Source organism: Stegodyphus dumicola, chromosome 1 (genome assembly GCF_044657685.1).
Source record: "Stegodyphus dumicola isolate Sdum_Otavi_A_Nest chromosome 1, ASM4465768v1".
NCBI lineage: Eukaryota > Metazoa > Arthropoda > Arachnida > Araneae > Eresidae > Stegodyphus > Stegodyphus dumicola.
Window position 1 is genome coordinate 216,074,934 of NC_140768.1, and position 12,086 is coordinate 216,087,019.

Consider the following 12,086-nt stretch of genomic DNA (forward strand, 5'->3'; position numbering starts at 1 on the left):
TGTTATGAATTTTGTATACATGTAAACAACTTTAGGTAAATTATATGTGAAGTTGTAGTATTTTTTGTATATTGTAACATGAAAGGCTTGAAAGAGATGATGCTCTGCCAGAAAAATAATATTACTGGGGGTAAGTCTATTTTAGCATCGAGAAAAAGGGCTATCTTGCTAAATTGGCAAGATATTGCTAAGCTGGCGAAATTTGGGCAACTAATTTTTATCGCTAAATTTTTAAAAAATCGCCCAAAATCACCTATTTTGGTGATTTTTGGCAACATTTTTGTCCAGTTAATAAATTTTATCAAGGTATCATTGGCTTTGTGCACATTAAATCTATTACAAACCCATACGCATATAACATTATATTCTTAATATCTTGTTTTAGAGTGGTGAAGAATGTGAAACCACAGAACAGCCTTCATGTAGTCATAGAGGAGGACCAAGAAATGTTCATGAAGAAACATTTAAAGTAAGCTAAATTTAAGTAAAGTAAGTTAAATTGTATTTATTTGGCATTATAGGAGTGTCAATGAAGACTGGAAATTTTTCAATGAAGTTCTTATTTTCAGGAATTTATCAAGAGACTTCTGTGAAAGAGGAATATTATTTTAAAAAGTTAAAGGCATATCCTGTTGATTAGACTTTTTTTTATTTATAAAGAGACTTCTGTGAAAGAAGAATGTTATTAAAATAGATAAAGGCATATCCTGTTGATTAGACTTTTTTTTATTTATAAAGAGACTTCTGTGAAAGAAGAATGTTATTAAAATAGATAAAGGCATATCCTGTTGATTAGACTTTTCACAGTGTCAAATTTATTTTTAAATGCTAAGTTTTGGTTTAAGTAAAGCAGTCCATTCTTTATGGATATATTGTTGCAGTCTTTGTGCTACATATATTTAATTTTCTCTACAGCCAGTGCAAGAAATCTGCATTGTGTACATGTTAAATTTTTTTAGTCATAAAAAATTAAAGAGATTTAAGAGTACTTTGTTTGAACTGAGCGGAGCTATATAAATAAAGAAACTGTGTTCAATGTTTGAAGCTCCTGCTTCCTTTCTATTTTAAAACCAAATGTCATAGTTTAAAATATAAATTTCTGTAACATACTGATAATTCAGAAAATGAATGCCTTAAAAATATATTACAGTGGTAAATAATGTCTTGAGAGAAGGTGTATAATTCCTTCTGTTGAATGTTAGATCTAATTACAATGGCATATGATTACTTTTTATTTTGAAACATCCCCAGGGTTCATACTGTCTTTAAGAGTCCTTAAAAGTCCTTAGATTTTTTGGAATCGATTTTTGGTCCTTAAAAGTCCTTAATTTTGGTAAAAATCGACAGAAGGTCCTTAATTTTAATCATCTAAAATTTCTGTCTGTTTTTACGACTGTCATTTTGAGTGTGAATTAGCATTTTGAAGAATATTTTAGGCGATTCACTGCCGTATATATGGTAATCTTTTGAATGGGTTCATGAGTTGTAATTTCTTTCTATTTCTAATATAAATGATGGGATACTCGAGTTTCTTAGCAAGAAGTGAAACAAAGGCATTTCGAAATTCATTTTTTCTAGTAAAGAGCTCTTAAACAACTTTTTGCTTTTGGGGATGTGAATTCTTTTATTAAACGGTTCTAAATTTGTCGACTTTTCAACATTGTGGTGATTTTAAGATTAGTTTCTATAGAAACTTAATTCCAAAATCTGAGAATTTTTCAACGATTTTTTTTAAAACATCATAACATTGACAAATTTTATTAAAATAATGGTAGTATATTGAAATTATATTTAAAAAATAACATTAAAATAAAACATTTTTATTTTTCGCTGTCATATTATAAAGTTTCATTTTGGCAACTTATACAATATTTTAAATCTGAAAAATAAACAAGGTATAATGCTATAAAGCACAATTTGCAAAACAGCTGTTAGCAAAAGCAAAATTAGCTGTGTAATTAATTAAAAATGTCTTATTTTTAATTTTTTCATAGTAAGAGTTTTTCCCATGTAATTGTCTCAGAATATTCAAAATTCTCAGAATGTGCATCAGTTTTTTCTATAAAATTAATTTTATACTTTTTCCCTCCTACTTTTTTCCAAAATATTTCTGGCTTTTTTCTGTTACAGAAATGGTAGGTATAATTTCTCTTTAGCATTTTAGACATTGCAGCTTGGAAAGTATAGAGGGATTTGAAGGCAAGATTTATAGACCTAGATTCTAGAAGATCCGAGAAATATGTGAAAGTGAAAAATGTCACCAAGGTATCAACACGTAGTGAATGTATTTTACAGAAAGTTTGCAATGAATTTCTTAATTTTGAGAGAACATCTGGAAGAGCAATGTATTTTACAGAAAGTTTGCTATGAATTTCTTAATTTTGGGAGAACATCTGGAAGAACAATGAAAACATAATCTTTTTTTTTTTTTTCCTTTGAGAACATACAGACTCCCCGTGCACCACATATGTACAACACGGGGCTTACAGAAGTAAGTTAACTAGTACATTAAAGGTTACATGTATAAATAAACATTAAAAATTACATGCATAAATAAAGCGAACAAAAGCAGAGAACAGCAGTCTGGACTTCACCAAAACAGATAAGTTCACTGGTTAAGTCACTCCAAACATTTTCAAATCGTTCTGTAAGCATAATCTAGGGCCATCAAATGTAGGGCACGAGAAAATCAAATGTTCCACATCCTGAGGAACTCTTTTTGAACAACATTCACATAAATTGTTTGATCGTAGATTAAAACGAAACAGATAACTTGCAAATTTACCATGACCAGATAAAAACTGAGACACTTTAAAATTTAATGAGAGGAAAGACTCGGAATTCAGTCTATGGTAAATAGAAGGAAGGAACCTTTTGGTGACTTCAGCATTACAAGATGAAATGCATTCCTCATTCCACATAGCTAAAAGCTTTTTATAATGAAAGGATTTCCAATAACTCTTTGGAATGCTAATGTTGATATCAATGGGTAAATTTAAGGCATCTTTAGCTAAGAAATCAGCTCTTTCATTTCCGTAGAAACCATGATGAGCATGCACATAAGCAAAGCAGATATCAATACCTCTAATTCTAAGTGAACTAACAGTTACTAGGGTTTCGATAACTAATTTATCGCAGCTGGTAATACTGCTCAAAAGTTGAAGAGAAGAAAGAGAATCAGAACAAATAAGGTACTTTGAGGATGTTGTCCCATGATCCTGAATCCATTTGACAGCAAGATAAATGCACAGAAGTTCTGCTTGAAAAACTGTACATTCATTCCGTATACGGTGTCTAAGAAAACAAATCTCGGAATGGCCTTCAAAAAGAACAAATGCAAGGCCAACCTTGTTGTTCATCTTGCTGCCATCTGTAAAGAAAACCCTATGAAAACTTATTTCAGCAGTCTCTTTATAATCACAGAAATTTATAGGTTCTAAAGAAGCGGGATGAGGAAGATCAGTGAAGGGGACAATTCCATTAATACAGTCTTCCGAAGCATGAGTTGCCAATGACTCATAAATATTATTCTTATGTGCAATTTCAAAATCAATAGGCGGAACTTCTGCAAGAACAAAAGTAGCCTCATAGCTTAAGGTTCTATAACCACTAATAATACAAAGAAGAATTCTCCTTTGAATCTTTCTTAAATTTCTTTTGTTAACCTTCTTGGTAAGAACATGTCCCCAAGCACAACAGCCGTATGAAATGAAAGGTAGTATTACTTCTGATACTAGAATCTTAACATGTTAATCTTCTCTTTATTTTCTCTACTTTTCATTAGACAGAAGCATGGAAAATATCAAATATGCTTCTGATCTTATCACATGGGCAGGCATTATAGAAAGGGATTTTTTTATTAATAAAGAAATTGAAAACTTACAATTTAAAAGATTCATTTAATGTATTTCTTAATGCATGATACACCTAGCTGGCAATAGGCATTTTCCCACCTGATGCAATCTCTGTGGATCCTAAATTCTGCTGCCTACTGCCTTTCAAAATTCTGCTTCCATTGCTTACTTTAAATTCTAAAAGTTTTGCCATTTCTAGATTATGTTGTTTGGTGTGTTACTAATAGAAATTCTGCCACATCAGCTCTGTAACCGTCTTTTACTATATATATTTCATATTGCTTCTGAATGTTCATATTACTAAAGAAATAAAATTAGCCGCTTTTTCTGTACTTTCTAAATGCATTTAGTGTTTTTAGAGTAACGGAAATCCTTAATTAAATCCAAAAATTCTAAAATGAAAATGAAACTTGTTGAAGAAAGAAACTGAGTACATAAAGGAAATTATTCTTCAAAGATATGTGCAGTATTATTATGTAAATTACTCAATTGTTTGATTTCAACCTTTACTATAATTTCCAATTTCCATTTCCTCATATGATAGAGTTGTTGAGCCAGATTAAATTACAGTTAAATTGTATAATCTTTGACCGTTAGTCCACATTATTAGTTTGAATTTGGCTGTTCTTGTTTAATTATGTCACCGTGAGCTGTAATTGATTTTGTTAGCATCAGAACATGCCTTTATGTTTTAAGTTCTTTTTAAATAAGAGGCTTATTTAAACCTTAGTCTGATATTGTAGTTAATTTTAGACATAGTGATGATATGCTTCACGTCTGTCGGGGGTTTTGGACTATTTAACTTTTACCAGATTAATTAAACCCTCATAGGTACATTATGGAGAGATTGATAAGTTAGGAGATGAAGCATGCAGAAACTAGTGAGAGCATTGGCTTGCATATTGAGACTAATCTTAAGCATCTTTGTTAGAAAAGATGCTTAAAAGAGAAGGAAATCGATATAAACGTTCAAATATGATCAACTATCAAAAGTGTAAAATATTTAATGCTACTTGATAAATTTGCATAGTTTATTTTATTCTCAAACTTATTAACAATTATGTTAATTAATTCATGTTTAGTAATAATGCATACTACTTATTTTATTTTTAGGATGGTATTATAAAAGTGAAATTCAGGTATAGATAATATCTTCAATTGAATTTATTCAGTTCCCGTTTGCTCATAGGTCCTTAATTTTTTTCATTAATGGTCCTTAAAAGTACTTAATTTCCGTGTGCAGAAATGTGTACGAACCCTGATCCCTTTTGCTTTAAATTTTGTTTTCATTTAGAATTGTAGTGATGTCATTTCATATGATTGTATTATAATGTTTTTAAGTATAGTTTTGAAAGACATGGAACCACTCAAACAGAAACTGCATAAGCATTTTTCTTTTCTGACTTTTTTTTGGCTCTACTCTTATAAGTGCCATAAGATCACCAAATGTGGCGATATGTGTTCTGCGCTGGTTTTTGGTGCGATTGCATGTTGTATGGCAACCCTTTTGACGTTGAATACCGCAAAGCGGTATTGGTTTAATTGCTGGTTGGTTCGTGTTGTGCGTGTTTTGAAATGGTCTATGTTGGAATGAGAGACGTGGTTGCAAGAGGGTCCGGGAGATTATTTTTAGTGGCTGGGCATGATAGAAGTAAGGAAACGCTGATGCAGTGTATTAAAGAGTGGATTGAGCCTTGTACAACTATTTTTTTGGATGGCTGGAAATCTTAAAAGAATTTAGGGAAAGAAGGTTTTGAACATTTGTTTGTGAACCATAGTATGAATTTTCTGGATAGTGTGTCTGGCTGTCATATAAATATGACAGTAATTATGTGGCAGCATGAAATTGGTATGTCTGCTGTTCAAAAAAGCATTCATTCATGGTAAGTGCATTTTATTTTATTCTTGTTCTTATTTTGTAGAATGTTATTTTCATTTTTTTAAGTATGAATTTCTGTCATTATTATTTTTTTAACTTTAGTTATTTTAGTTTATTTTGTTGATTAGTGCATAGTGCCTAGATTGTGCAATTCGTAGATGTTTTTTAAAGTTGAAACAGAACGCTGTGTACATGGTATTCTTTGAAATTTATTGTTGTTTGTGTTAATTTATTAAAGCGAGGTGTGCGTAGTTAGTAGATTCTTTCGTTGCCTAGATTGTGCAATTTGTAGATGCTTTTTTAAGTTAAAACTTATCGCTGTATTCATGGATTCTTGTCAAATATTTTTGGTTAGAAACTTTACGTTTTTGTTATCTAAATTTTTTGTTTTTGTTTCAGATTTTTAGCTTAAATTGTGTGTTCAAAACGTGGTTTTTGCATGTGCGAGAACTGCATTTTTGGAGACATTTTAGGCTTAAAGTTTGAAAAAATGTAGACAAAAAATTTAGATAGTAATATGGCAAAATGTTTGACGAGAAATTTGGCAACTTGAGGGAGCATATAAGAGTAATTCCTTTTTTTTTTATTCCTTTGCTCTTCTCCTGTTGTTATGAAACAATGTATTGAAGTTTACCATTGCTTTGTTTCAAGCAAACTTGCAGAATGCACATTGTGCTGAATTCAAATACTTTATGCAATCTAATTTCTAGATTCAGATTGATGACGAATGGGAAATACTACTAGAATGTCATAATCGTCGTCCAGGAAGGCCCAGAAAGGTCATTGAAGAAACGCCTAATGTAAGTGATATTTAACTGTGTTTCCCTTCGTTCATTTAAAACTTTTTAAAAAATGTTTGGAAGTTTATTAATCCTTCATAATTTAAATTGTCTTCTTAATTAAAATTAATTGTCTCATACAATGTTGCTATCGTGCTATGATTTTATGGAAAGAGCTGTTTTCAGTGTTAAGTGTATACAATGCTAGAAATGATGTCTCTAACATGTGAATCTTCTTGCAATTCAGAATAATGTAATGTCAGAATTAGGGAAATGTCTTAAATTTTGTAAGCTTTTATGTAAAGATTTCTTCTTACCTCATTTTCATAATACAGTGTGTTTATAAAGTCTCTGTACATTTTCGAGAAATATGCTCTAATTCTAATTTCTTTGGAGTTGATCTGAAAGAATGCCATCAGCAGAGGAAAGAATAGCCATTGTTTATGCCTATACACGTGGATTAACATATCAACAGGTGCAAGAGGACTTCGCCCACAAATTCAGAAACCAAGCCCCTACTAGAGCAGCTATTAAAGCCTTGGTAAACAAATTCAGGCAAAGTGGTAGTGTTAAAGATGAAGATTGTTCTGGGAGATCTTAGATAATGCCACAAGTTGAGCAAAGTGTAGAAGTGATTATACGTAGCCCTCGGGCATCTACACAAAAACTCAACCAAAAACTTGGTATTTAACATACTATTGTTTGGAAAACTCTACACTGTCATTTAATCAAGGTGCTTACCACATTAAAACTGTGCATAAACTTGAAGCTGAGGACTATGCAGCTCGGCAAGCCATGCGTTATGATTTGTTGGAAGCTGTGGATAATGAGAACTTAATAGAGAATGTTCTCTGTTAGTGACGAAGCCACATTCCATCTCAGCGGCCATGCTAGTAGGCATAATTACCGAATGATGGCTGATCAACAACCAAACGTGTCATGCAAATCTCAGTGAGACGCACGTAAAGTTAATGTATGAGTTAGAATAACTAAGCTCTGTGGACTTTTCATGTTTGCAGAAAAGACCATCACTTTAGAAATTTCTCTCGTTATGTTGCAACAATATCTTGAGCCACAGCTAGTATCAGGTGATATTATTGATACTGTTGTCTACCGACAGGATGGGATACCTCCCCATTATGCCATTATTGTGTGTAATTATCTTAATGAAACTTTTTCTGATAGATGGATTAGTCATGGCTCTCAACCGCTTTCGGCTCTACAATCACCAGAATTAACTCCCCTTTACTTTTTTGTACGGGGTTTTGTCAAGTCCAAAGTGTTCTGAGTGAAGACTGGCAGCATTGAACAATTAAAGCAGTGAATTATGGCTGCAGCAGCTGAAATAATGCCAATAACTTTATGTAATTGCTCCCAACTGTAGTGGAATAGTGGCAATTATGCCTAGACACACAGGAGGAAACACATTGAAATTGTACTAATTTAGTGTTCTATTATGTTTCATGTAACTGATAACTTATATTTCAGAATAAAGTCTGCTTAAGCGAAAATGTATAGAGACTTTATAAACACCCTGTTCTGTTTAACAAGTTTATGATGCCATGTATCTTCATTTGAAATAGATATGATGGGGTTAAATATATTAACTGAATTAGAAGTTCCTAATATCATTCTAATAAACATTGAAGAAAAATAAACTGAGAGTATTGGGGCTTCAAAAGAAAGAAAAATTTTATTTAAGTCATGTAATCTATTTTTCAAATTCAGTTTGAATTTACATATAATGCTTATCAGGAAATTTTGCAAGAGTGCTTGTTGTGGCCACTTTAAAAAGGAAATAATAAAATATCATGTATTGAACTGGAAAATTGGTAAATTTCTCTTTAACCCTCTCAGTGTTATAGACGTAAAATTCTGTATGAAAGAGTGGCTTTCGTATTCATTGCACATTAAAATTTCTGTCAGCTTTCAATGTATCCAATTTCTATTTGGATGTACAGTCAAATGTCTTTAATTCAGACGTCCATAATCCGGAATAATCTATAATCCGGACCAATACGTTTACACATGCGTGTTTAATGTATAACAGACGGTATAAGCTAAGCTAAAATTATCTAATTATCTATTTCAGTTAACGTTGCAGATTGCGTTGTTCCTTAATCTTCTAACTGGATCCGGCTTATTATTTTTTGCAGACTGTTAGAGCAATTTTATAAAAAGTAAGTTTCAAATTTTGATTATGTCAAAAAGAGTTTCCAATTCTGGAGCTGCCAAAGGATCTACAAAGCGAAAGCATGTTTCAATGTCTATTAAACAAAAAGTGGAATTGCTGCAAAATATGGATAAAGGCATGAAGAAAGTGACAGAAAAGTGATTTGTTTCTCTAACCATTCTGAAATCTGTTTATCAATTTCATGCTGCTCTGCAGGGGGGGGGACGTCATGGCACGCTATGAACTGGAAGTTGATCTGTCAGCACTATCCTCATCTTCAGGGCAGATGTTTTTATTTTATTCGGCTTATAATTCCTCACTAAATGTAGTGTTTCATCTCGATGTACTCCGATACAATTTAAATCAATTTCCTCGTCATTATAAATATCAGAATACACATGAAATAGTTTTCTGGTTGCAATTTTCTAATTTCGACTATGTGTAATGTATGCTTTATGCATGCGCGCATTGAAAGAAATGTTTATTAAAGTAAACAAATAAATATTAAGCTTTTTTTTTGTAAATTTTGATACCCTTTAGATCATAACTGCTCTTTATTTCATAAATTACGGTTTCATAATTTTAATTTTAGAATTTCTGCATGCCATCTTACCAGATTTAAACTGATGATCTATAATCCGGAAAAACTGTTAATCCGGAATCACCGAAGTCCCGACGAGTCCGGATTAAAGACTTTTGACTGTATATTGGGGAAAAAAGGAATCAGCATACAAAATGAGAGTCATTTTTATAATTATAGTCAAGAAAATACTGTGCATGACATTTTGAGTATTTTTGAAATTTCAGGGCTAAATCCGTAATACTCATCTTAAAAGTATAGGGGAACTTCATTGTTTCTTTGGAATTTTTACACTTTTTCACATTCCTTCCTGACTTATTAAGCTTCAGTTTAATTTGAATTTTAAAATTTGTATATTTACTGTATTTACTTTTACTGCATTAGTTCACTTCAGTGATACTGATCCAGATAAATATCCTTTGTAGGCACTTATGTATTCAGTTTAATTTTAGTTTAAAATTCTGCTCAGGTTTAATGCATGGCTTGTATGAGTGATATGATTGTTAGCCACGAGTGGCTGTTAATCTGTAGATAAGTACTTGTTTTTACTCTTAAGGCTTATGTGGTTTAATTTTGTTTCGATAGTTTACTAAATGATATATTTTATTCTACATTCACTTTTAATACAGTTCAACTACCGATGACAGAGATCTTTGAAGTATGCAAGAAAATTTCATTCCCCATACAGAAAGGACTGTTTCTAAGATTTTCCCTTTTAAGACTGATGTACTTTCTTTATTATTTTCTTTGGTATATTGTTTCTTTGGAATTTTTACACTTTTTCACATTCCTTCCTGACTTATTAAGCTTCAGTTTAATTTGAATTTTAAAATTTGTATATTTACTGTATTTACTTTTACTGCATTAGTTCACTTCAGTGATACTGATCCAGATAAATATCCTTTGTAGGCACTTATGTATTCAGTTTAATTTTAGTTTAAAATTCTGCTCAGGTTTAATGCATGGCTTGTATGAGTGATATGATTGTTAGCCACGAGTGGCTGTTAATCTGTAGATAAGTACTTGTTTTTACTCTTAAGGCTTATGTGGTTTAATTTTGTTTCGATAGTTTACTAAATGATATATTTTATTCTACATTCACTTTTAATACAGTTCAACTACCGATGACAGAGATCTTTGAAGTATGCAAGAAAATTTCATTCCCCATACAGAAAGGACTGTTTCTAAGATTTTCCCTTTTAAGACTGATGTACTTTCTTTATTATTTACTGCAAATATTCTTAATGCTGCCTCCCCCTTTTTTTTCTATTTTTCTGTTAACTTGTACATCATGTTTTCTTTAAAAAGCGAGAGACTACAGCAAGATTGTAAGAAAACATGTTAACTATGCTTTCTTGTAGACGTCTGCTTTCTGCTTTCTGCAAATGGACTTGGTATTCTTGTCTATGCCTTCATAGGGTTCAGCGTAATGTGACTGGACAGTAACTTCTGTTATTTTATTTAATTAAAGTATATCTATAACCATGTTCTGTACCTGGTACAGAATTCTTTTAATTTAAAACTTTCCTACCCCATTCTAATTTCTTTCTTATAAAAAAAAACATAATTTTATTCATAATATTTATATGTCTCATGATAAAACTGAACTCACTTATCAATCTTGTAAATGATCCTTATCATCCCTTTTCAATTCATAGTTAAGATGTCACACACATACATGCCAAATTGATTAAATTGTTGTTATGTCAGATGTATAGTGAGTGCCAAATTACTAATATAATCTAACTTTTAATTTTTTTTAAGGTTTCCTCACATCTGTCATATCCCAATTCTTTGAATAAGAGCTTTTATGGTATAAGTTTAAATGTTGGCTTCCAAAATTAATGATAATTTAATTGTGCCTCTAATATACTAAACAGAAATGCATTATCTGCTTCTCTCAAATCCTCATATCAGAAATATTATTGACTGGATTTTTGAACTTTTATATATTTTCAATTTTCTAACCATGCTAGGACTATATTCATAAAATAATTATTTTAAATTAATTCACAGAAATTTTAAATAATCATCTTTATTAATCCAGAAAGGTATTCTCATAGTAGCTAAGCATAAAGCTAAGCATAAAGTATTGGGCAGCTGGTAGCCTACTGGAACAAATTAAATTGTTCCTGAAGGGCATAGAAATGCTACAACTGATTTTAAGGAATTATTAGCTGTATCTAATATTTTTTAATATGGTGTGTATATATATATGTAATATTTTGGCAGGCAGGCACAGGAATGAAAGAGCTTGACAATATAACTGCATCAGAGTCTGGCCGCTGTTCTGGCTGAGTAGAGGGCTACAATATGACGACAAAGAAGGATTTAGCTTTTTAGGTTCCACATCTTTATTCAATTCTTGCCGCAGATAATTTTTAAGTGAAATTCTCCAAATTACATATTCAATAGTGATTTAAATTAAGTAAGATTAAATTTAGACTTTCTACATCATAACTATTCTAACAAAGGGAAGAAAAAGATAGGATGAGCAGCAACAAGGTCTTGTAGCAGTGGTAGAAGAAAAGAGTCTGACAAAAAATGGCTCGTACTCAGTATTTATACTAGCGGTTAATAAAATTAGAAAATGCTTAATTATATAATTTTATAATGAAACCTATAATTTATAAATAAACATATAACATATTACTAAACATCTAATTTAAAACTATAAGGCAATAATATATTTAAGAATAATACCAAATAATCGATTAGAAACATAAAAATCTTCAAATTTCTTCAAAATGTCCATTGAAAAGTGAAATTTTTGTTTTAGAGTCTGTTCACAAAAATGTTAAAGTCGAATGAAATATTTTTT

At 31.1% G+C, this 12,086-nt stretch overlaps 1 protein-coding gene across 18 annotated transcripts in view; it reads left to right on the plus strand.

The window, feature by feature from the left end:
• LOC118201136 (uncharacterized) overlaps positions 1-12,086 on the plus strand; it is a 385,427-nt gene that overhangs the window by 77,312 nt on the left and 296,029 nt on the right. For all 18 annotated transcript variants that reach the window (XM_085825487.1, XM_085825518.1, XM_085825505.1 and 15 more), the window contains 2 exons: positions 386-469; positions 6,444-6,533. In XM_085825487.1, the coding sequence (XP_085681613.1) occupies positions 386-469; positions 6,444-6,533 (174 nt within the window). The remainder of the gene's footprint in view (positions 1-385; positions 470-6,443; positions 6,534-12,086) is intronic.